General features: G+C 55.1%; 1 protein-coding gene across 4 annotated transcripts in view; it reads left to right on the forward strand.

The window, feature by feature from the left end:
- LOC147095467 (active breakpoint cluster region-related protein-like) overlaps nt 1-26341 on the forward strand; it is a 334266-nt gene that overhangs the window by 205476 nt on the left and 102449 nt on the right. For all 4 annotated transcript variants that reach the window (XM_085974613.1, XM_085974616.1, XM_085974612.1 and 1 more), the window contains exons 11-12: nt 1062-1172; nt 12409-12484. In XM_085974613.1, the coding sequence (XP_085830739.1) occupies nt 1062-1172; nt 12409-12484 (187 nt within the window). The remainder of the gene's footprint in view (nt 1-1061; nt 1173-12408; nt 12485-26341) is intronic.

Here is a 26341-nt window from a genome sequence, read left to right on the forward strand (position 1 = left end):
GGGTTGGAGACAGAGGGAGGGAGGGAGAGGATTGGAGAAAGAGGGAGGGAGGCAGTGAGGGAGGGAGAGGGTCAGAGACAGAGTGGGAGGGAGTGAGGGAGAGAGTGAGGGAGGGGGAGGGCCAAAGACCGAGTGTGAGGGAGAGAGTGAGGGAGGGAGAGGGTCAGAGACAGAGTGCGATGGAGTAAGGGAGAGAGTGAGGGAAGGAGAGGGCCAAAGACAGAGTGAGGGAGGGAGAGAGTCGGAGACAGAAGGAGGGAGGGAGATACAGGGAGAGGGCTGGAGGCAGAGGGAGGGAGTGAGGGAGGGAGAGAGTCGGAGACAGAGGGAGGGAGAGGGTGAGGGAGGGAGAGGGTCAGAGACAGAGTGAAGAGAGAGTGAGGGAGGGAGAGGGTCAGAGACGGAGGGAGCGAGAGAGTGAGGGAGGGAGAGGGTCAGAGACGGAGGGAGCAAGAGAGTGAGGGAGGGAGAGAGTCAGAGACAGAGTGAAGAGAGAGTGAGGGAGGGAGAGGGTCAGAGACAGGGGGAGGGAGGGAATGGGTTGGAGACAGAGGGAGGGAGGATGAGGGTCGGAAACAGGGAGGGAGAGGTGGAGGGAGGGAGAGGGTCAGAGACAGTAAGGGAGAGAGTGAGGAGAAAGTGAGGGAGGGAGGGAGGGAGGGAGAGGGTCGGAGATAGAGGGAGTGAGATTGTTGGAGACAGAGTGAGGGAAAGAGTGAGTGAGGTGAGAGTGAGGGATAGAGAGGGCCGGAGACGAGTGAGGAGGGAATGAGGGATGGGCTGTAGGAAGCAGGGATGGAGAGCAGGGAAGGAGATGTCGGAAGCAGGGATGGAGAGCAGGGAGGGAGACGTGGAAAGCTGGGATGGAGAGCAGGGAAGGAGATGTGGGAAGCTGGGATGGAGAGCAGGGAGGGAGATGTGGGAAGCTGGGATAGAGAGCAGGGAAGGAGATGTGGGAAGCTGGGATGGAGACGTAGGAAGCAAAGGGTTGGGTGATGAAGACGAGGACAATGAATTAATTATCATTGAAATAGGCCACCAGTTTTTCCTCCTTTCTGCAGAAGAACAACAAAGGACTAGACCGTCTCAAGAAAAAGCTCAGGGACCTTGAATCATGGCTCCTGCACAACGCTCCAAACATTCCCCTCGGCCTGCAGGACAAAAGTGGCAAGGTACGTCAAGTGAAAGGGAACAAAGCAGACCCACATCGTACAGAGAGCATGACTGTTAGATACTTTCAGTGCCCGGTCCCAGAGGGGAAAGGACAGTGTATCTAACGCACACTGACACCCGGTCCCAGAGGGGGAAAGGACAGTGTATCTAACGCACTGTGACACCCAGTCCCAAAGGGAGAAAGGACAGTGTATCTAATGCACTGTGACACCTGGTCCCAGAGGGGGAAAGGACAGTGTATCTAACACACTGCGGCACCTGGTCCCAGAGGGGGAAAGGACAGTGTATCTAACACACTATGACACCCGGTCCAAGAGGTGGAAAGGACAGTGTATCTAACGCACTGTGACACCCGGTCCCAGAGGGGGAAAGGACAGTGTATCTAACACACTGTGACACCCGGTCCCAGAGGGGGAAAGGACAGCGTATCTAACACACTGTGACACCTGGTCCCAGAGGGGGAAAGGACAGTGTATGTAACACACTGTGACACCCGGTCCCAGAGGGGGAAAGGACAGTGTATCTAATGCACTGTGACACCCGGTCCCAGAGGGGGAAAGGACAGTGTATCTAACGCACTGTGACACCCGGTCCCAGAGGGGGAAAGGACAGTATATCTAACACACTGTGACACCCGGTCCCAGAGGGGGAAAGGACAGTGTATCTAACGCACTGTGACACCCGGTCCCAGAGGGGGAAAGGACAGTGTATCTAACGCACTGTGACACCCGGTCCCAGAGGGGGAAAGGACAGTGTATCTAACGCACTGTGACACCTGGTCCCAGAGGGGGAAAGGACAGTGTATCTAACGCACTGTGACACCCGGTCCCAGAGGGGGAAAGGACAGTGTATCTAACGCACTGTGACACCCGGTCCCAGAGGGGGAAATGACAGTGTATCTAACGCACTGTGACACCCGGTCCCAGAGGGGGAAAGGACAGTGTATCTAATGCACTGTGACACCCGGTCCCAGAGGGGGAAAGGACAGAGTATCTAACGCACTGTGACACCCGGTCCCAGAGGGGTAAAGGACAGTGTATCTAACGCACTGTGACACCTGGTCCCAGAGGGGGAAAGGACAGTGTATCTAACGCACTGTGACACCCGGTCCCAGAGGGGGAAAGGACAGTGTATCTAACACACTGTGACACCCGGTCCCAGAGGGGGAAAGGACAGTGTATCTAACGCACTGTCACACCCGGTCCCAGAGGGGGAAAGGACAGTGTATCTAACACACTGTGACACCCGGTCCCAGAGGGGGAAAGGACAGTGTATCTAACACACTGTTTCACCCGGTCCCAGAGGGGGAAAGGACAGTGTATCTAACGCACTGTGACACCTGGTCCCAGAGGGGGAAAGGACAGTGTATCTAACGCACTGTGACACCCGGTCCCAGAGGGGGAATGGACAGTGTATCTAACGCACTGTGGCACCCGGTCCCAGAGGGGGAAAGAACAGTGTATCTAACGCACTGTGACACCCGGTCCCAGACGGGGAAAGGACAGTGTATCTAACACACTGTGACACCCGGTCCCAGAGGGGGAAAGGATAGTGTATCTAACGCACTGTGACACCCGGTCCCAGAGGGGGAAAGGACAGTGTATCTAACACACTGTGACACCCGGTCCCAGAGGGGGAATGGACAGTGTATCTAACGCACTGTGACACCCAGTCCCAGAGGAGGAAAGGACAGTGTATCTAACGCATTGTGACACCCGGTCCAAGAGGAGGAAAGGACAGTGTATCTAACACACTGTGACACCCAGTCCCAGAGGGGGAAAGGACAGTGTATCTAACGCACTGTGACACCCATTCCCAGAGGGGGAAAGGACAGTGTATCTAACGCATTGTGACACCCGGTCCAAGAGGAGGAAAGGACAGTGTATCTAATGCACTGTAACACCCAGTCCCAGAGGGGGAAAGGACAGTTTATCTAACAAACTGTGACACTCCATTTCCCCTCCTTCAGTGTGGTATGTGATGTCGCGCTCCCTTCAGCTCTAACCGCACCATTAACATCGTGTAAGATCAGGGGTTGGGTCATTTTGGTTTGAGGTTGCCAAGTCTCACTGGGCTGAGTAACCCCCTGGGGCCTTCTGGTGAGACCTGAGTGTGTGGTTAGCCGGCGTTGAAAATAGATCTCCTCCCAAATTCAAACGGCGTTTACATTCTATTGCTTTGCTCGACGCAGTGATGTGCTGATGAGTCTCATATATAAAATTTTTTTCCAGATCATGTGAATGTTACTTCTCCAGCCCCCAAGCCTCACTGTGCAGTGAGCTTCACTTTGAGCCTCACTAGGCCCAGCCTCAAGAATACTCCATGTCCAGGCTCCGCCATACACTAGGCCCAGCCTCAAGAATACTCGAGGCCAAGCATCCACCATACACCAAGCCAAGGTGCCATCATACAGTACTCCCAGGCTCCAACATACTCCAGGCCCAGGCTCCATCAAACACCAGGCCCAGTCTCCACCATACACATAAGTACATAAGAAATAGGAGCAGGAGTCGGCCATTTGGCCCTTCGAGCCTGCTCCGCCATTCAATAAGATCATGGCTGATCTTCTACCTCAACTGCACCTTCCCGCCCGATCTCCATATCCCTCGATTCCCTTAATATTCAAAAATCTATCAATCTCTGTCTTGAATATACTGAACGACTGAACCTCCACAGCCCTCTGGGGTAGAGAATTCCAAAGATTCACCACCCTCTGAGTGAAGAAATTTCTCCTCATCTCAGTCCTAAATGGCCGACCCCTTATTCTGAGACTATGACCCCTGGTTCAAGACTCTCCAGCCAGGGGAAACATCCTCCCTGCATCTACCCTGTCAAGCCCTGTAAGAATTTTGTATGTTTCAATGCGATCACCTCTCATTCTTCTAAACTCTAGGGAATGTAGGCCTAGTCTACTCAATCTCTCCTCATCGGACAATCCCCCCATCCCAGGAACCAGTCTGGTGAACCTTCGTTGCACTCCCTCTATGGCAAGTATATCCTTCCTTAGGTAAGGAGACCAAAACTGTACACAATACTCCAGGTGTGGTCTCACCAGGGCCCGATATAATTGCAGTAAGACGTCTTTACTCTTATACTCAAATCCTCTTGTAATAAATTTGCTTTCCTAATTGCTTGCTGTACCTGCAGGTTAACTTTCAGTGATTCGTGTACGAGGACACGCAGGTCCCTCTGAACACCAACATTTCCCAATCTCTCACCATTTAAAAAATACTCTGCTTCTCTATTTTTCCTATCAAAGTGGATTACTTCACATTTCTCCACATTATATTTCATTTGCCATGTTCTTGCCCACTTACTTAGCCTGTCTATATCCCCTTGAAGCCTCCTTGTATCCTCCTCACAACTTACATTCCCACCCCTTTGTATCCTCAGCAAAGTTGGATATATTACATTTGGTTCCCTCATCCAAATCATTGATGTAGATTGAGAATAGCTGAGGCCCCAGCACTGATCCTTGCGGTACCCCACTGGTTACAACCTGCCAACCTGAAACTGACCCGGTTATTTCTAATATTTGTTTTCTGTCCGTGAACCAATCCTCAATCTATGCTAATATATTACCCCCAATCCCATGAGCCCTAATTTTGTTTAATAACTTCCTGTGTGGCACCTTATCGAATGCCTTCTGAAAATCCAAATACATCACATCCACTGCTTCCCCCTTACCTATTCTGCTGTTACAAGCTCAAAAAATTCTAACAGATTTGTCAAACACAATTTCCCTTTCATAAATCCGTGTTGACTCTGACCAATCCTATTATTATTTTCTAAGTGCCCTGTTACCACGTCCTTAATAATAGATTCCAGCATTTTCCCTACTACTGATGTCAGGCTAACTGGTCTGTAGTTCCCCATTTTCTCTCTCTCTCATTTCTAAAATAGTGGGGTTACAATTGCTACCTTCCAATCTACAGGAAACATTCAGGAATCTATGGAATTTTGGAAAATGACAGGTAATGGATCCTCTATCTCTATTGCCACCAGGTCCAGCCTCCGCCATACTCCAGGCCTAGGTTCCATCATACACCAGGCCCAGGCTCCATCATACTCCAGGCCCAGGCTCCATCATACTCCAGGCCTAGGTTCCATCATACGCCAGGTCCAGGCTCCATCATACTCCAGGCCTAGGCTCCATCATACTCCAGGCCTAGGCTCCATCATACTCCAGGCCCAGGCTCCATCATACACCAGGCCCAGCCTCCGCCATACTCCAGGCCTAGGTTCCATCATACACCAGGCCCAGGCTCCATCATACTCCAGGCCTAGGCTCCATCATACTCCAGGCCCAGGCTCCATCATACACCAGGCCCAGGTTCCATCATACACCAGGCCCAGGTTCCATCATACACCAGGCCCAGGCTCCATCATACTCCAGGCCTAGGTTCCATCATACACCAGGTCCAGGCTCCATCATACTCCAGGCCTAGGCTCCATCATACTCCAGGCCCAGGCTCCATCATACACCAGGCCCAGCCTCCGCCATACTCCAGGCCTAGGTTCCATCATACACCAGGCCCAGGCTCCATCATACTCCAGGCCTAGGCTCCATCATACTCCAGGCCCAGGCTCCATCATACACCAGGCCCAGGTTCCATCATACACCAGGCCCAGGCTCCATCATACTCCAGGCCCAGGCTCCCTCATACACCAGGCCCAGGCTCCATCATACACCAGGCCCAGGCTCCATCATACACCAGGTCCAAGCTACATCATACTCCAGGACCATGCTCCCTCATACACCAGGCCCAGGCTCCCACATACTCCAGGCCTAGGCTCCATCATACACCAGGCCCAGGCTCCATCATACACCAGGCCCAGGTTCCCACATACTCCAGGACTAGGCTCCATCATACACCAGGTCCAGGCTCCCACATACTCCAGGCCCAGGCTCCATCATACACCAGGCCCAGGCTCCCTCATACACCAGGCCCAGGCTCCATCATACGCCAGGCCCAGGCTCCTTCATACTCCAGGCCCAGGCTCCATCATACTCCAGGCCAAGGCTCCATCATACTCCAGGACCAGGCTCCCTCATACACCAGGCTCAGGCTCCCAAATACTCCAGGCCCAGGCTCCATCATACACCAGGCCCAAGCTCCATTATACACCAGGCCCAGGCTCCATCATACACCAAGCCCAGGCTCCATCATACTCCAGGCCCAGGCTCCCTCATACCCCAGGCCCAGGCTCCACCATACTCCAGGCCCAGGCTCCATCATACTCCAGGCCCAGGCTCCATCATACACCAGGCCCAGGCTCTATTATACACCAGGCCCAGGCTCTATCATACACCAGGCCCAGACTCCATCATACACCAGGTCCAGGCTCCATCATACACCAGGCCCAGGCTCCATCATACACCAGGCCCAGGCTCCATCATACACCAGGCCCAGGCTCCATCATACGCCAGGCCCAGGCTCCATCATACACCAGAACCAGGATCCATCATACTCCAGGCCCAGTCTCTATCATACACCAGGCCCAGGCTCCATCATACTCCAGGCCCAGGCTCCATCATACTCCAGGCCCAGGCTCTATCATACACCAGGCCCAGGCTCCATCATACTCCAGGCCCAGGCTCCATCATACTCCAGGCCCAGGCTCCATCATACTCCAGGACCAGGCTCCATCATACTACAGGCCCAGGCTCCATCATACTCCAGGCCCAGACTCCATCATACACCAGGCCCAGGCTCCAACACACTCCAGGCCCAGGCTCCATCATACACCAGGCCCAGGCTCCATCATACACCAGGCCCAGGCTCCATCATACTCCAGGACCAGGCTCCAGCATACTCCAGGCCCAGGCTCCATCATACTCCAGGCCCAGGCTCCATCATACACAAGGCCCAGGCTCCATCATACTCCAGGACCAGGCTCCATCATACTCCAGGACCAGGCTCCATCATACACCAGGCCCAGGCTCCATCATGCTCCAGGACCAGGCTCCATCATACTCCAGGACCAGGCTCCATCATAGTCCAGGCCCAGGCTCCATTATACTCCAGGCCCAGGCTCCATCATACACCAGGCCCAGGCTCCATCATACTCCAGGACCAGGCTCCAACATACACCAGGCTCAGGCTCCCTCATACTCCAGGCCCAGGGTCCATCATACTCCAGGCCCAGGCTCCATCATACTCCAGGACCAGGCTCCCTCATACTCCAGGACCAGGCTCCAACATACACCAGGCCCAGGCTCCCTCATACTCCAGGCCCAGGCTCCCACATACTCCAGGCCTAGGCTCCATCATACTCCAGGACCAGGCTCCAACATACACCAGGCCCAGGCTCCCTCGTACTCCAGGCCCAGGCTCCCACATACTCCAGGCCTAGGCTCCATCATACACCAGGCCCAGGCTCCATCATACACCAGGCCCAGGCCCCATCATCCACCAGGCCCAGGCTCCATCATACTCCAGGCCCAGGCTCCCTCATACACCAGGCCCAGGCTCCATCATACACCAGGCCCAGGCTCCATCATACTCCAGGCCCAGGCTCCATCATACACCAGGTCCAAGCTCCATCATACTCCAGGACCAGGCTCCCTCATACACCAGGCCCAGGCTCCCACATACTCCAGGCCTAGGCTCCATCATACACCAGGCCCAGGCTCCCAAATACTCCAGGCCCAGGCTCCATCATACACCAGGCCCAGGTGCCATCATACACCAGGCCCAGGTTCCCACATACTCCAGGACCAGGCTCCATCATACACCAGGTCCAGGCTCCCACATACTCCAGGCCCAGGCTCCATCATACACCAGGCCCAGGCTCCCTCATACACCAGGCCCAGGCTCCATCATACGCCAGGCCCAGGCTCCATCATACACCAGAACCAGGATCCATCATACTCCAGGCCCAGTCTCTATCATACACCAGGCCCAGGCTCCATCATACTCCAGGCCCAGGCTCCATCATACTCCAGGCCCAGGCTCTATCATACACCAGGCCCAGGCTCCATCATACTCCAGGCCCAGGCTCCATCATACTCCAGGCCCAGGCTCCATCATACTCCAGGACCAGGCTCCATCATACTACAGGCCCAGGCTCCATCATACACCAGGCCCAGACTCCATCATACACCAGGCCCAGGCTCCATCACACTCCAGGCCCAGGCTCCATCATACACCAGGCCCAGGCTCCATCATACACCAGGCCCAGGCTCCATCATACTCCAGGACCAGGCTCCAGCATACTCCAGGCCCAGGCTCCATCATACTCCAGGCCCAGGCTCCATCATACACAAGGCCCAGGCTCCATCATACTCCAGGACCAGGCTCCATCATACTCCAGGACCAGGCTCCATCATACACCAGGCCCAGGCTCCATCATACTCCAGGACCAGGCTCCATCATACTCCAGGACCAGGCTCCATCATAGTCCAGGCCCAGGCTCCATCATACTCCAGGCCCAGGCTCCATCATACACCAGGCCCAGGCTCCATCATACTCCAGGACCAGGCTCCAACATACACCAGGCCCAGGCTCCCTCATACTCCAGGCCCAGGCTCCATCATACTCCAGGCCCAGGCTCCATCATACTCCAGGACCAGGCTCCCTCATACTCCAGGACCAGGCTCCAACATACACCAGGCCCAGGCTCCCTCATACTCCAGGCCCAGGCTCCCACATACTCCAGGCCTAGGCTCCATCATACTCCAGGACCAGGCACCAACATACACCAGGCCCAGGCTCCCTCGTACTCCAGGCCCAGGCTCCCACATACTCCAGGCCTAGGCTCCATCATACACCAGGCCCAGGCTCCATCATACACCAGGCCCAGGCCCCATCATCCACCAGGCCCAGGCTCCATCATACTCCAGGCCCAGGCTCCCTCATACACCAGGCCCAGGCTCCATCATACACCAGGCCCAGGCTCCATCATACTCCAGGCCCAGGCTCCATCATACACCAGGTCCAAGCTCCATCATACTCCAGGATCAGGCTCCCTCATACACCAGGCCCAGGCTCCCACATACTCCAGGCCTAGGCTCCATCATACACCAGGCCCAGGCTCCCAAATACTCCAGGCCCAGGCTCCATCATACACCAGGCCCAGGCGCCATCATACACCAGGCCCAGGTTCCCACATACTCCAGGACCAGGCTCCATCATACACCAGGTCCAGGCTCCCACATACTCCAGGCCCAGGCTCCATCATACACCAGGCCCAGGCTCCCTCATACACCAGGCCCAGGCTCCATCATACGCCAGGCCCAGGCTGCATCATACTCCAGGCCCAGGCTCCATCATACTCCAGGCCAAGGCTCCATCATACTCCAGGGCCAGGCTCCCTCATACACCAGGCCCAGGCTCCCACATACTCCAGGCCCAGGCTCCATCATACACCAGGCCCAAGCTCCATTATACACCAGGCCCAGGTTCCATCATACACCAAGCCCAGGCTCCATCATACACCAGGCCCAGGCTCCCACATACTCAAGGCCCAGGCTCCATCATACTCCAGGACCAGGCTCCATCATACACCAGGCCCAGGCTCCCTCATACACCAGGCCCAGGCTCCCACATACTCCAAGCCTAGGCTCCATCATACTCCAGGCCCAGGCTCCATCATACTCCAGGCCCAGGCTCCCTCATACTCCAGGCCCAGGATCCATCACACAACCAGGCCCAGGCTCCCTCATACTGCACGCCCAGGCTCCATCATACTTCAGACACAGGCTCCCTCATACCCCAGGCCCAGGCTCCATCATACTCCAGGACCAGGCTCCACCATACTCCAGGTCCAGGCTCCATCATACTCCAGGCCCAGGCTCCATCACACACCAGGCCCAGGCTCCATCATACTCCAGGACCAGGCTCCAACATACACCAGGCCCAGGCTCCCTCATACTCCAGGCCCAGGCTCCATCAAACTCCAGGCCCAGGCTCCATCATACTCCAGGACCAGGCTCCCTCATACTCCAGGACCAGGCTCCAACATACACCAGGCCCAGGCTCCCTCATACTCCAGGCCCAGGCTCCCACATACTCCAGGCCTACGCTCCATCATGCTCCAGGACCAGGCTCCAACATACACCTGGCCCAGGCTCCCTCGTACTCCAGGCCCAGGCTCCCACATACTCCAGGCCTAGGCTCCATCATACACCAGGCCCAGGCTCCATCATACACCAGGCCGAAGTTCCATCATACACCAGGCCCAGGCTCCATCATACTCCAGGCACATGCTCCATCATACACCAGGCCCAGGCCCCATCATCCACCAGGCCCAGGCTCCATCATACTCCAGGCCCAGGCTCCCTCATACACCAGGCCCAGGCTCCACCATACATCAGGCCCAGGCTCCATCATACTCCAGGCCCAGGCTCCATCATACACCAGGTCCAAGCTCCATCATACTCCAGGAACAGGCTCCCTCATACACCAGGCCCAGGCTCCCACATACTCCAGGCCTAGGCTCCATCATACACCAGGCCCAGTCTCCCAAATACTCCAGGCCCAGGCTCCATCATACACCAGGCCCAGGCGCCATCATACACCAGGCCCAGGTTCCCACATACTCCAGGACCAGGCTCCATCATATACCAGGTCCAGGCTCCCACATACTCCAGGCCCAGGCTCCATCATACGCCAGGCCCAGGCTCCCTCATACACCAGGCCCAGGCTCCATCATACGCCAGGCCCAGGCTCCATCATACTCCAGGCCCAGGCTCCATCATACTCCAGGCCCAGGCTCCATCATACTCCAGGACCAGGCTCCATCATACACCAGGCCCAGGCTCCATCATACTCCAGGCCCAGGCTCCCACATACTCCAGGCCCAGGCTCCATCATACACCAGGCCCAGGCTCCCTCATACTCCACGCCCAGGCTCCATCATACTTCAGACCCAGGCTCCCTCATACACCAGGCCCAGGCTCCATCATACTCCAGGACCAGGCTCCACCATACTCCAGGTCCAGGCTCCATCATACTCCAGGCCCAGGCTCCATCATACACCAGGCCCAGGCTCTATCATACACCAGGCCCAGGCTCTATCATACACCAGGCCCAGACTCCATCATACACCAGGTCCAGGCTCCATCATACACCAGGCCCAGGCTCCATCATACACCAGGCCCAGGCTCCATCATACACCAGGCCCAGGCTCCATCATACACCAGAACCAGGATCCATCATACTCCAGGCCCAGCCTCTATCATACACCAGGCCCAGGCTCCATCATACTCCAGGCCCAGGCTCCATCATACTCCAGGCCCAGGCTCTATCATACACCAGGCACAGGCTCCATCATACTCCAGGCCCAGGCTCCATCATACTCCAGGCCCAGGCTCCATCATACTCCAGGACCAGGCTCCATCATACTCCAGGCCCAGGCTCCATCATACACCAGGCCCAGGCTCCATCATACACCAGGCCCAGGCTCCATCACACTCCAGGCCCAGGCTCCATCATACACCAGGCCCAGGCTCCATCATACTCCAGGCCCAGGCTCCATCATACTCCAGGCCCAGGCTCCATCATACACCAGTCCAGGCTCCATCATACACAAGGCCCAGGCTCCATCATACTCCAGGCCCAGGCTCCATCATACTCCAGGACCAGGCTCCATCATACTCCAAGCCCAGGCTCCATCATACTCCAGGACAAGGCTCCATCATACACCAGGCCGAGGCTCCATCATACTCCAGGCCCAGGCTCCATCATACTCCAGGACCAGGCTCCCTCATACTCCAGGACCAGGCTCCAACATACACCAGGCCCAGGCTCCCTCATACTCCAGGCCCAGGCTCCCACATACTCCAGGCCTAGGCTCCATCATACTCCCGGACCAGGCTCCAACATACACCAGGCCCAGGCTCCCTCGTACTCCAGGCCCAGGCTCCCACATACTCCAGGCCTAGGCTCCATCATACACCAGGCCCAGGCTCCATCATACTCCAGGACCAGGCTCCACCATACTCCAGGCCCAGGATCCACCATACTTCAGGCCCAGGTGCCATCATACACCAGGCCCAGGCTCAAGAATACTCCAATCCCAGGCTCCAGCATATACCAGGCCTAACCTTCACTGTGCTGTGAGGACAGAAACTCCTCTGACCTCTGATGCACCGTGACCCCGGTCGCGTTGACCCAGCGTCACCTCCGTCTCCGACCCTCGAACTCTCACTGAGGTACTCAACGTGTACAGGCCTCAGCAGGGAGCTTGGTGTCTCAACTAACCGCATGTGTACGTGTCTCTATTTCCCAGAGTTACCTCTTCCTCCTGTCTTCGGACTACGAGCTCCACGATTGGCGGGAAACCATCGAGAAATTCAAGAGGAACGGTGCGTATCTGTTATCCCTCCGTCCTCCACCTGTCTGTTCATCGGTTTTCTCTCTCTCCTTTCTCACGCTGTTCATTTCCACAAATTTCCCCCCCCTTTCCTTCATTCCATGGGGTACAAATTTGTGTTGGGCAGGGCGCAATCCAGGTGGTGTCATATCGGCCCCCTGTTATAAGCCCCGGTTGATATTCAGTTCTCTTGAACTCAATTATTATTTTTATTATTCATTCACGAGATGTAGGCATCGCTGGCAATGCCAGCATTTATTGCCCATCCCTAATTGCCCTTGAGAAGGCGGTGGGGAGCCTCCTTCTTGAACCGCTGCAATCCATGTGGTGAAGGTACTCCCACAGTGCTGTTAGGGAGGGAGTTCCAGGATTGTGACCCAGCGACGATGAAGGAACAGCTGATATACTTCCAAGTCAGGATGGTGTGTGACTTGGAGGGAAACTTGGAGGTGGTGGTGTTCCCATGCGCCTGCTGCCCTTGTCCGTCTAGGTGGAAGAGGTCGCAGGTATGGGAGGTGCTGCCGAAGAAGTGGCTGCAGTGCATCTTGTAGATGGTACACACTGCAGCCACGGTACGCAGATGGTGGAGGGAGTGAATGTTTAAGGCGGTGGATGGGGTGCCAATCAAACGGGCTGCTTTGTCCTGGATGGTGTCGAGCTTCTTGAGTGTTGTTGGAGCTGCACTCATCCAGGCAAGTGGAGAGTATTCCATCACACTCCTTACTTGTGCCTTGTAGATGGTGGAAAGGCTTTGGGGAGTCAGGAGGTGAGACACTCACCGCAGAATACCCAGCCTCTGAACTGCTCTTGTAGTCACAGTATTTACGTGGCCGGTCCAGTTAAGTTTCTGGTCAATGGTGACACCCAGGATGTTGATGGTGGGGGATTCGGCGATGGTAATGCCGTTGAATGTCAAGGGGCGGTGGTTAGACTCTCGCTTGTTGGAGAACGTACTGAAATGATACTGAATATCAGGCGGGGAGCATAAAGGGTGGCTGATTTGTCACTGACTGATTTAACCGACGTTACTTGACAACTTTCTACCCCCCCCATGTGTCCAGTCTGATTTTTTTCTTTCTTTAAAATGCAGAACGGAGGGGGAAAAAATTGGCTGCATTTCCCCTCGTGAAATTCAGCGGGAGGTTAGCGGTGGTGGTAGCCAGTAGTGCCCCGTGGCGCTACGCGTCTGGTGATGATGTCATCACTGTGCGCAGGGCCCCGCTCGCGCCGGGCTCTTTTGCCAGCACCCCGCTCCCTGGTGGTCCGGCAGGGCCCCGGTGCGCGCTATGCTAGGTCCCTCCCCCTTTATTTAATCAGGGGAGGGAGGCCTGCGGTGCCGCGGCGCTATGTGCCGGTGCGCGTGGCGCGGCTGCACGTAGCGCCGCGATATTCAATGGGAGCGTCCCAAGAGGGAGGGGAACGCTTCCAGTAGCACCCCGCCTCCTGCTTGGGGCGCTACCAATCAATTTCGGGCGCTAACTTTTTCGGGGCGCTAAAAGTAGCGCCCAGGCGAAGTTATTGCCCCAAAACAGGCACGAGCAAATTTTCCCCCCTGAGAGTTTATATTTATCAGGAACGATTGAACAGGCTGGGGCTCTTTTCTCTCGAATAGAGAAGGCTGAGGGGTGACCTGATAGAGGTCTTTAAGAACATAAGATCATAAGAAACAGGAGCAGGAGTCGGCCAATTGGTCCCTCGAGCCTGCTCCGCCATTCAATCCGATCATGGCTGATCGAATCGTGGCCTCAACACCACTTTCCCGCTCTCTCCCCACACCCCTCGACTCCCCTGTAGCTCAAATGTCTGTCAATCTCCTCCTTGAATATATTTAATGACTCAGCCTCCACAGCTCTCTGGGGCAGAGAATTCCAAAGATTCACGACCCTCTGAGGGAAGAAATTCCTCCTCATATCCGTCTTAAATGGGCGACCCCTTATTCTGAAACTATGCCCCCTCGTTCTAGATTCCCCCCCACCAGGGGAAACACCCTCTCAGCATCTACCCTGTCAATCCCCCTCAGAATCTTATGTTTCAATAAGATCACATCCCATTCTTCTAAACTCCAATGAGTATCGGCCCAACCTGCTCAACCTTTCATCATACGTCAACCCCTTCATCCCAGGAATCAACCTCGTGAACCTTCTCTGAACTGCCTCCAATGCAAGTATATCCTTCCTTAAATATGGAGACCAAAACTGCACGCAGTACTCCAGGTGCGGTCTCACCAGCGCCCTGTAAAGTCGCATCAAGACTTCCCTACTTTTATACACCATCCCCCTTTGCAATAAAGGCCAATGTTCCATTAGCCTTCCTAATTACTTGCTGTACCTACAGGCTAACTTTTTGTGTTTCATGTACTGGGACTCCCAGATCCCTCTGTACCGCAGCATTCTGTAGTCTCTCTCCATTTAAATAAAATGTGCTTTTTCTGAAGGGGTTCGATAGGGTACGTGTAGAGAAGACGTTTCTACTTGCAGGCGAGATCAGAACTAGAAGCCATCAATACAAGATAGTCACTAATAAATCCAATAGGGAATTCAGGAGAAACTTCTGGCTGCAAATGGTGCGCGGCGGGCGATTTAAAAGCTGCTGGCTGCAGACTGTGAGTGGGGGGAGGGGTCCGCCGGACGCTAATGTGACACTTTTAAGGTGGCACTGAAAATCCAACCCCAGTAGAACGGCAGCGCAGAGATGGGGCAGGACAAGAAGTTTAAAATTTTTGTATTCTGTGCCCCTTACTGAAAGGGTCACTACACAGTAGCCACCGACGTCTGCTGAATGGGATTTGGAAGCCATAGAGATCCGATGGCGCGTTGGCAGGACCGGGAGAGAGTAACTGCGCACCGTGTCGGGGTGGATAAAGCTCTCCGTGCTCCCGCTGTCGAAAAGGCAGGTAGTGGCGCGGCCGTTTACCGTAATGTCCATCATGGACCTGGACAGTTGGTGAGGGAGAGATTGGTCCAGCGTCACGGAGGCCAGTGTATGGTCGAGCGAGTCGCTGTGGTCATCAGACGAGGCGGTGGTTGAGTCCGGGTCACCCGCGATTGGAGTTGGAGGCGTCCAAGATGGCGGACAAAATGGCTGTGCCCATGATCCCGAACCCCACGCGCTGGAGGTGTCCAAGATGGTGGACAAGATGGCTGCCCCCATGGTTCACACGCGGCGCTGCTGGCGTTAGCGGTTTTACCTTTGCAGGCACTGACGTAGTGTCCTTTCTTCCCGTAGCCAGAGCAGGTAGCGTTTTTCGCCGGGCAGCGTGCTCTGGGGTGTTTTGCCTGGCCACAAAAGTAATATTTCGGGCCCTTGGACATCGCTGCAGCAGTTGGTGCCGGGGGTGGCGGTCCCATGACCCAAGGTTGCGGCGTCCACGGTGCGGAGCGATTAGGGGAGAATGCGTCCATATTCCGGTGGGCCGCGTCTGGCGAGATCGCGAGGGACACTGCCTTCTTCAGGTCGATTTCGCCCTTCTCCAGCAGTCTCTGCCGGGAGTAGTCAGACTTGAGGCCCGCAACGAAAGCATCTCAGATAAGCCCCTCCGTGTGTGTCGCGGCCGATACCTCTTTACAATCGCAGGCTCGGCCGAGTATCTGTAGTGCCCGTAGGAATGCCTCCACCGATTCCCCGGACTGCTGTTTGCGGGATCTCAGGAGGTGTCTGGCATAAACCGTATTTACCGGGCGTGTGTATTGTCCTTTTAGCAGATCGATAGCCGCCGCGTAGGTAGTCGCGTCCTGGATGAGCATGTAGACTTGGTGGCCCACCTTGGAGGCCAGGATTTTTAGTTTGTTTCCATCTAGTGTCACGGCTGAGGCTTCCAGGTAAGCTTCGAAGCAACGCAGCCATTGTGCAAACTTGGTAGACGAACCCGCCTCTTGAGGGTCTAGGTCCAGGCATGTTGGTCTGAGGGCATGCAGCAGCGCCTGCTGCTCAGCGTTTGGTGCCGTCATTTGCTGCAGCGCCTGCTGCTCAGCGTTTGGTGCCGACATTTTGTTTTTGTTAATAAAATTGATGCGCTATCAATTACTCATAAAAGACAGAGGCCTAGAAATTCACTAGCCTTAGCGCCGCTTTTGAGGCGCTAGAGGGACTAGCGCCAGAGTTATGGCCAGTTGAAAAATTCCCTGGGGCCCTAAAGCGGCGTTGCACCGGTAGCGCTGCGCCGGCACCGATGACGTCATCGGTGTGCGCAGCGTCCCGGTTGCCATGCCGACGGGCCCCAGCGCCGAAATTCAGTTGCGGCCGCCTCGCCCGTGGCAGCCGCAACTAAGACTCTGGCAACAGAGTCCAACACGTGTTTGCGCCGGCGCATTAAAGGCCCCGCGGCGGCCGGCCGCTTTCCCGCCGGCCGCCTGCCCGCAGCTCCCTCCCCGGACTTCTCCCCGCCGCCCCCCCCGGAACAGATGCAAGCCCGGCACTTGTCCGAGGTGCCGGGCTCATTTTTAAACAGATTTGCGCGGGCCGCGGCCGGGTGCAGGCAGCTCCTCCTTAACGGAAGGAGGAGGCCTGCACTTCCCCAGCCTGCCGCACCGCATCGGGTGCCGCAGCGCCGGAATTGCGGCGCTAAACGGCAGTTAGTGCCCTTTTCCAGGCGCTAAGACCCTTCAGTAGCGCCGGCAGCCGTTTGGGCGCGGCGCTACTGAATATTTGGCGCGCGCAGGGGGACTTAGCGCCGGCACTAACTTCCGGCGCTAAAGCCCTGGCTAAGCCAAAACCCAATTTCTAGGCCAGGGAGTTAGGAGAGTAACCAAAAGGCTTTTATTAACAAAGAACAGAGCATGCCTCTCGTGGTTGACTGGTTTCCAAGAAGGCAGGGGGCTGCAGAGCAGTCACCTTTATACCTGGGCATGTGGGTGGAGCCAGGGGCGGAGCCAGCTGAGGCATGCATAGATACAACAGTGTGCAACAACAACAACAACGGTGAACAACAATAACAGTGGTTTACCACACCCAGAGAGTGGTGAGAATGTGGAACTCGCTACCACAGGGAGTGGTTAAGGCGAGTAGCATAGATGCATTTAAGGGGGAGCTAGAGAAACACATGAGGGAGAAAGGAGTAGAGGGAGTTGGTGAGAGGGTGAGATGAAGATGAGGTGGGAGGAGGCTCGTGTGGAGCCTAAACACCGGCACGGACCAGTTGGGCCGAAGGGCCTGTGCTGTAAATACTTTATAAAATTTGGGAGCAGAGAGATTTAGGGATCCAACAGAAAACACTAAAACCTAGTGGTCAGGTGGAAAAAAATAATGTAAAAATCTAATGGGAGGTTGGACTTTATCTCGACTGAGCTGGGATACAAAGGGGAGGGAGTTATGCTGCAGTTGTATAAAGCTCTGGTCAGACCCCACCTGGAGTTACTGTGCTCAGTTCTGGGCCCCGCACCTCAGGAAGGATATATTGACCTTGGAGTGGGTGCAGCGCAGATTCACCAGACTGACACCAGAGCTAAAAGGGTTAAATTATAAGGACAGGTTGCACAGACTAGGCTTGCATTCGCTTGAGAATAGAAAGAGGTTACAGAGGTGGGGAGGGGCAAGGCTCTGGAGGGATTTGAAAACAAGGATGAGAATGTTAAAATCGAGCCGTTGTCGGACCGGGAGCCCATGTAGGTCAGCGAGCACAGGGGGTGATGAGTGAGTGGGACTTGGTGCAAGTAAGTACACGGGCAGCCGAGTTTTGGATGACCTCAAGTTTACGGAGGGTGGAATGTGGGAGGCCAACCAGGAGTGCGTTGGAATAGTCAAGCCTCGAGGTAACAAAGGCATGGATGAGGGTTTCAGCAGCGGATGAGCTGAGGTAAGGGCGGAGACAGGTGATGTTACGGAGGTGGAAATAGGCGGTCTTAGTTATGGCGCAGATATGTGGTCGGAAGCTCATTTCAGGGTCAAATATGACACCAAGGTGGCGAACAGTGTGGTTCAGCCTCAGACAGATGTTAGGGAGAGGGATGGAGTCAGTGACGAGGGAACGGAGTTTGTGGCGGGGACCGAAAACAATGGCTTCGGTCTTCCCAATATTTAATTGGAGAAAATTTTTGCTCCTCCAGGACTGGATGTCGGACAAGCAGCCTGACAATGTAGAGACAGTGGAGGGGTCAAGCGAGGTGGTGGTGAGGTAGAGCTGGGTATCGTCACTTGGCAAGTATTCCTTTCAGTATAGGAGATTAAGGGGTGATCTAATCGAGGTGTTTAAGATGATTAAAGGAGTTGATGGAGTAGATGGAGACAAAAATTTCCTCTGGTGGGGGGAGTCCAGAACAAGGGGGCATAAATTTAAAATTAGAGCCAGGCCGTTCAGGGGTGATGTCAGGAAACACTTCACACAAAGGGCAGTGGAAATCTACAACACTCGCCCCCTAAAAGTTGTTGAGGCTGGAGGTCAATTGAGAATTTCAGAGCTCAGATGGATAGATTTTTGTTGGGTAAGGGTATTAAGGGTTACAGAACCAAGGTGGGTAGATGGAGTTAAGATACAGTGCAGCCATGACCTGGTCGAATGGCGGAACAGGCTCGAGGGGCTGAATGGCCTCCTAAATTCTTTCTCTTCTGTTAAGTATGTGTATTGTATTGAACAATTAACACAAAGACTTAAACGTATAACTCAAACAGGTCTTTACTGGTTGGAGGTAGGGACTGCACGTAGGTCTTTACTTCATGCCCACAGGCGGGAACTGAGGGGAGATCAGTACCCACAGTACTATTTATACCCCTATGGCCAGGAGTGGTACTGCGTATCACTACGCCCTACAAGTAGTGCAGTCCTGTCCATAGGTTCAAAGTAGCACACATATTACATACACAACATTCCTCCCTTCTTAGCTTTACAGTCATCTCCCCATTTAACATAACGTAATAATATATATACATATATAACTTCAGGTTTACATAACAGAATAACATAGATACATAGATAACTTCATGTCAAAACAGATCACAGATTCAGTCTCTGCGGAAAACAGTTCACAGATTCAATCTCTGTGGTGTAGTCGGTTCACGTTGCTGGAGTGACTCATTCAATAGTCCTTCCATGAATTTAACAGTTTGAACTTCCGAACTGAATTGGCTCCTTTCGGAGGGACCACGTGTGTGATCTGGTAGAGGTAATAATGGTTCAGATGGGTCATCTTCTGTTTCGACTTTTCCTTTTCTGCTTCTTGGAGACTCTCTGGGCTCCACTGTCAGCTGCCAGCTGCATGCGCAGTTCCTCCTTCTCTTCCTCCTTTTTCCGTAGTAGAGCCACCTTCTCCCGATGTTCCGTAGACTTTCGGTGCTCCTCCATGATTTCTGTATGGTGGGAGTCGAAGTTACAAGTTGGGCAGGACAGGACATAGTAATATTCGGTGTCGTCCTGATCTAGGCCAGCGAGAGGGTCTTCTATTTCCTCCATACCCAGCTGGGCGTTAGCCAGCTTTTGTTCCAAGTCCAGACATCTTTCCTGAAGAGACTTCTTCATGCGTACCTCTTCATCCAGCTTTTTCTGGGCTTTCAGCAAGTCGTTTACTAATGACCTCATTTGAGATTTTACTACTTCAACTTCTTTTGGAGATTGATTGATCGGACTATTCAATCCCTCTACCGGAGCAGCTGTTTCAGCGGTCTGTTGTTCTACGTTGACGTGAGTCAGCGTACTTTTGGCATCCAAGGCTGCTCTGTTGCAGTCATCTCAGTCTGTGTTGCCACCTCAGCTCTTCCAATAACCTTTGAGAGCTCCGAACCCCTTTCGTTTGAATATTGAAGTTCGTGTTCAAGTTTTTCCCATTTCAGAGTCCTGTCCTTCAGCATATGCAGGAGTTGGCTGACCGTTAACTCCTCTGACATCAGACGTTTTGTGTGCTCCAGCTCCATTTTCTCCATCAGCTGCTTCTGTTGTCTTTCCAGATTCTCCAACTCTATATCCAAGAACTCTTTCGTTGCATTCAACTCTTGCTCAAAACGGCGAAGCATTTGTTCTAATTGCTGTTGTAGTTTGAAATGGAGTTGAGTTCGAGCCCGGTGTCCCTCAGAAATGGGCACATCAGTAGACTTGCCAGACTCAGAATCCACAGTTAAACTATGTTGTTGTTGCTCAGTGGAATTCTGTGCTGAAACTTTGTCTTTTGCACCTGAGTTGGACTTACCATCATCCGTTCCAGAGTCTGGGCCGACTATCTTCACCGAGTTCTCACTCGTTATTGTTTGTAGGAAATGCCAGTCCATATTCATTTTCCTAATCCACTCCCGTCCTAGTAGTGGAGGACCTCCTTCAGATATCACATATAAGTCCATTATTTGACTGTCTTCGCCCTTGTGGACCACTGCAACCTCTATTTTCCCGATGGGGTACACTCTTTGCCCCGTGTATGTTTTCAATATAATCCCCGTATCCTGTAGGGGAATATGCTGGAATAACTTTCCGTAATCTTTCTTATTTATGACCGTCAATGCCGATCCAGTGTCCAATTCCAGTTTTACTTGGACTCCTTCTATCTGAAGAGTGACCCAAATTGTCTGGAGGTCTGCACCCTTACCAGCGTTGAGTACTCTTAAGCTAGCCAGTTCATTACTGCTAGCGTCTGAATCGGACTCCTGTTCGGTCACCTTGTGTACCTTTGCATATTTTCCTTGCGGTGACTTCTTGTTGCTGGTCTTCTTCCCTGACCTGCATACTCTAGCTATATGTCCAAGCCTACCACAAGTTCTACATTCTTGGTTTTTAAACCAACACTGGTTCTGATCATGCGTTGTCTTTCCACAACGATAACATTTGCCAGAACTCACACCCAATTTGTGTGCACTGAGCTCCGGTGACCGTAGCTGCATTACTGCCGTGCCTCTCGCTGCGGCTTCGTGTGCTGCTGCCATAGTGACCGCCTTCTCAAGCGTCAGCTCATTCTCCTCGAGCAGTCGCTTTTGTGTATCCTGTTTAAATAAACCACACACAAATTTGTCTCGTAGTGCATCTGTCAGTCCCGTTCCAAACTGGCAATATTTCGCTAATTTACGCAATTCCAGCAAATATTCAGCATTGCTTTCATGCTGTAGCTGCCTTCTGTCATAAAATTTAAATCGTTCCGCTAGCATCAGCGGCGTGGGGTTTAGATGATCTTTCAGGACAGTAACAATCTCATCGAACGTCTTATCCGTCGGTTCATCTGGTGATAACAGGTGTTTCAATTGCCCGTATGTCTTCGCACCCATTAAATTTAATAATGTTAGAGCTTTATCTTGGTCACGAATTTTATTGGCCTTACAATAATTTTTTACTCTTTCAACATATATGGCCCAATCTTCGAGGTCACTATCAAAGGTGCTAATATTCCCGTGTTTAGGCATTGTAGATTTGCAATTTCTCAGATTTTATTTTCTTTACTTGTTATCAAAGATGGCGGCTTCCCGCTCTTGCCGTCGTCCTCCGCCCACAAAATGGCGGTTTTCCCGCGCTTGGCGGTCTTCACCCGTCCCCCGACGCCGTCTCCCTTCAGCCCCCGAGTGCGGCCCTTATCTTCGCCGCGATCGATAGCCCGCGCTGTGCACCGCGGCTCTCGCACCTTGAGCTTCTGCAGCCGCTGCGCCTTTCAGTCCGAGTGCGGCCCTTATCTTTGGTCCCGATCGCTGGCCCGCGCTGCGCCTCGCACTTGAAGCGGCTCCCGGCCTCTGGCTCACCCGCTCACGCGGCTCTTGCTCGCTCCCTCCCAGGCTCTGGCTTACCCACGAGGTTATGGAGGCTTCAGGGTCCTAATGCCTGTCGCTTCCAGTCGCTGGAAGCTGTCAGGATTTCTGCTGCCCTTCAGTTTTGAGTGGGGTGTTGAGGATTGAAACCTCTCTTCAACGTCCTGTCTTTGGACGAAGCCGCCGTGGAATAACTGCCGCAGGGTTCGAACCGACTCGTCGCCAGTGTTAAGTATGTGTATTGTATTGAACAATTAACACAAAGACTTAAACGTATAACTCAAACAGGTCTTTACTGGTTGGAGGTAGGGACTGCACGTAGGTCTTCACTTCATGCCCACAGGCGGGAACTGAGGGGAGATCAGTACCCACAGTACTATTTATACCCCTATGGCCAGGAGTGGTACTGCGTATCACTACGCCCTACAAGTAGTGCAGTCCTGTCCATAGGTTCAAAGTAGCACACATATTACATACACAACATCTTCGACTTAAAATCCTCGGTCATCCGCCGGCCCTCCTCCTCCTCCATCGCCCGAAGGTCCTGGCTCCTTGTTCGACTGGTCTCGCCCTTGTCTGGTCCCTCGCCCAAGGATTAATTCTTCACCTTTAATCCTGTCTTCCAAAGAGATCAGGACAGGACAGTGCAGCGCTCCCTCTGTACAGCCGCTCCGACAGTGCAGCGCTCCCTCAGTACTGCCCCTCCGACAGTGCAGCACTCCATCAATACTGCCCCTCCGACAGTGCAGCGCTCCCTCAGTACTGCCCCTCCGACAGTGCGGCACTCCCTCAGTACTGCCCCGCCGACAGTGCAGCGCTCCCTCAGTACTGCCCCTCCGACAGTGCGGCGCTCCCTCAGTGCTGCCCCTCCGACAGTGCGGCGCTCCCTCAGTACTGCCCCTCTGACAGTGCAGGACTCTCTCAGTACTGCCCTGCTGACAGTGCAGGACTGTCTCAGCACTGCCCCTCTGACAGTGCAGGACTCTCTCAGTACTGCCCCTCTGACAGTGCAGGAATCTCTCAGTACTGCCCCACCGACAGTGCAGCGCTCCCTCAGTACTGCCCCTCCGACAGTGCGGCGCTCCCTCAGTACTGCCCCTCCGACAGTGTAGCGCTCTCTCAGTACTGCCCCTCTGACAGTGCAGGACTCTCTCAGCACTACCCCTCCGACAGTGCAGGACTCCCTCAGTACTGCCCCTCCGACAGTGCAGGACTCCCTCAGTACTGCCCCTCCGACAGTGCAGGACTCCCTCAGTACCGCCCCTCCGACAGTGCAGGACTCCCTCAGTACTGCCCCTCCGACAGTGCAGGACTCCCTCAGTACTGCCCCTCCGACAGTGCAGGACTCCCTCAGTACTGCCCCTCCGAAAGTGCAGGACCCCCTCAGTACTGCCCCTCCGACAGTGGAGGACTACCTCAGTACTGCCCCTCCAACAGTGCAGCGCTCCCTCAGTACTGCCCCTCTGACAGTGCAGGGCTCTCTCAGTACTGCCCCTCTGACAGTGCAGGACTCTCTCAGTACTGCCCCTCTGACAGTGCAGGACTCTCTCAGTACTGCCCCACCGACAGTGCAGCGCTCCCTCAGTATTGCCCCTCCGACAGTGCGGCGCTCCCTCAGTACTGCCCCTCCGACAGTGCAGCGCTCTCTCAGTACTGCCCCTCTGACAGTGCAGGACTCTCTCAGTACTGCCCATCCGACAGTGCGGCGCTCCCTCAGTACTGCCCCTCTGACAGTGCAGGACTCCCTCAGTACTGACCCTCCGACAGTGCGGCGCTCCCTCAGTACTTCCTCCGACAGTGCAGCGCTCCCTCAGTACTGCCCCTCTGACAGTGCAGCGCTCCCTCAGTACTGCACCTCTGACAGTGCAGCGCTCCCTCAGTATTGCCCCTCTGACAGTGCAGTTCTCCCTCAGTACTGCCCCTCTGACAGTGCAGCGCTCCCTCAGTACAGCCCCTCCGACAGTGTAGCGCTCTCTCAGTATTGCCCGTCTGACAGTGCAGGACTCTCTCAGTACTACCCCTCCGACAGTGCGGCGCTCCCTCAGTACTGCACCTCCGACAGTGCAACGCTCCCTCAGTACTGCCCCTCTGACAGTTCAGGACTCCCTCAGTACTGACCCTCCGACAGTGCGGCGCTCCCTCAGTACTGCCCCTCTGACAGTGCAGCGCTCACTCAGTACTGCCCCTCTGACAGTGCAGCGCTCCCTCAGTACTGCCCCTCTGACAGTGCAGCGCTCCCTCAGTATTGCCCCTCTGACAGTGCAGCGCTCCCTCAGTACTGCCCCTCTGACAGTGCAGCACTCCCTCAGTACTGACCCTCCGACAGTGCAGTGCTCCCTCAGTAATGCCCCTCTGGCAGTGCAGCGCTCCCTCAGTACAGCCCCTCTGACAGTGCAGCGCTCCCTCAGTACTGCCCCTCTGACAGAGCAGCGCTCCCTCAGTACTGACCCTCCGACAGTGCGGCGCTCCCTCAGTACTTCCTCCGACAGTGCAGCGCTCCCTCAGTACTGCCCCTCTGACAGTGCAGCGCTCCCTCAGTACTGCCCCTCTGACAGTGCAGCGCTCCCTCAGTATTGCCCCTCTGACAGTGCAGTGCTCCCTCAGTACTGCCCCTCTGACAGTGCAGCGCTCCCTCAGTACAGCCCCTCCGACAGTGTAGCGCTCTCTCAGTATTGCCCCTCTGACAGTGCAGGACTCTCTCAGTACTACCCCTCCGACAGTGCGGCGCTCCCTCAGTACTGCCACTCCGACAGTGCAACGCTCCCTCAGTACTGCCCCTCTGACAGTTCAGGACTCCCTCAGTACTGACCCTCCGACAGTGCGGCGCTCCCTCAGTACTTCCTCCGACAGTGCAGCGCTCCCTCAGTACTGCCCCTCTGACAGTGCAGCGCTCCCTCAGTACTGCCCCTCTGACAGTGCAGCGCTCCCTCAGTATTGCCCCTCTGACAGTGCAGTTCTCCCTCAGTACTGCCCCTCTGACAGTGTAGCGCTCTCTCAGTATTGCCCCTCTGACAGTGCAGGACTCTCTCAGTACTACCCCTCCGACAGTGCGGCGCTCCCTCAGTACTGCCCCTCCGACAGTGCAACGCTCCCTCAGTACCGCCCCTCTGACAGTGCAGCGCTCCCTCAGTACTGACCCTCTGACAGTGCAGCACTCCCTCAGTACTGCCCCTCCGACACTGCAGGACTCCCTCAGTACTGCCCCTCCGACAGTGCAGGACTCCCTCAGTACTGCCCCTCCGACAGTGCAGGACTAACTCAGTACTACCCCTCCGACAGTGCAGGACTCCCTCAGTACTGCCCCTCCGACAGTGCAGGACTCCCTCATTACTACCCCTCCGACAGTGCAGGACTCCCTCAGTACTGCCCCTCCGACAGTGCAGGACTGCCTCAGTACTGCCCCTCCGACAGTGCAGGACTCTCTCAGTACTGCCCCTCCGACAGTGCAGGACTCTCTCAGTACTGCCCCTCCGACAGTGCAGGACTCCCTCTGTACTGCCAATCTGACAGTGCAGGACTCCTTCAGTACTGCCCCTCCGACAGTGCAGCTCTCCCTCAGTACTGCCCCTCCGACAGTGCGGCGCTCCCTCAGTACTGCCCCTCCGACAGTGCGGCGCTCCCTCAGTACTGCCCCTCCGACAGTGCGGCGCTCCCTCAGTACTGCCCCTCCGACAGTGCGGCGCTCCCTCAGTACTGCCACTCCGACAGTGCAGCGCTCCCTCAGTACTGCCCCTCTGACAGTGCGGCGCCCCCTCAGTACTGCCCCTCCGACAGTGCGGCGCTCCCTCAGTACTACCCCTCTGACAGTGCAGGACTCTCTCAGTGCTGCCCCTCTGACAGTGCAGGACTCTCTCAGTACTGCCCCTCTGACAGTGCAGGACTCTCTCAGTACTGCGCCACCGACAGTGCAGCGCTCCCTCAGTACTGCCTCTCTGACAGTGCAGGACTTTATAAGTACTGCCCCTCAGACAGTGCAGGACTCTCTCAGTACTGCCCCACCGACAGTGCAGCGCTCCCTCAGTACTGCCTCTCTGACAGTGCAGGACTTTATAAGTACTGCCCCTCAGACAGTGCAGGACTCTCTCAGCACTACCCCCCTGACAGTGCAGGACTCTCTCAGTGCTGCCCCTCTGACAGTGCAGGACTCTCTCAGTACTGCCCCTCAGACAGTGCAGGACTCTCTCAGTACTGCCCCACCGACAGTGCA

The sequence above is a fragment of the Somniosus microcephalus genome, unplaced genomic scaffold (assembly GCF_052327205.1).
Source record: "Somniosus microcephalus isolate GS21.2 unplaced genomic scaffold, FLI_Smic_1.0 unresolved_chr1, whole genome shotgun sequence".
Lineage (NCBI taxonomy): Eukaryota > Metazoa > Chordata > Chondrichthyes > Squaliformes > Somniosidae > Somniosus > Somniosus microcephalus.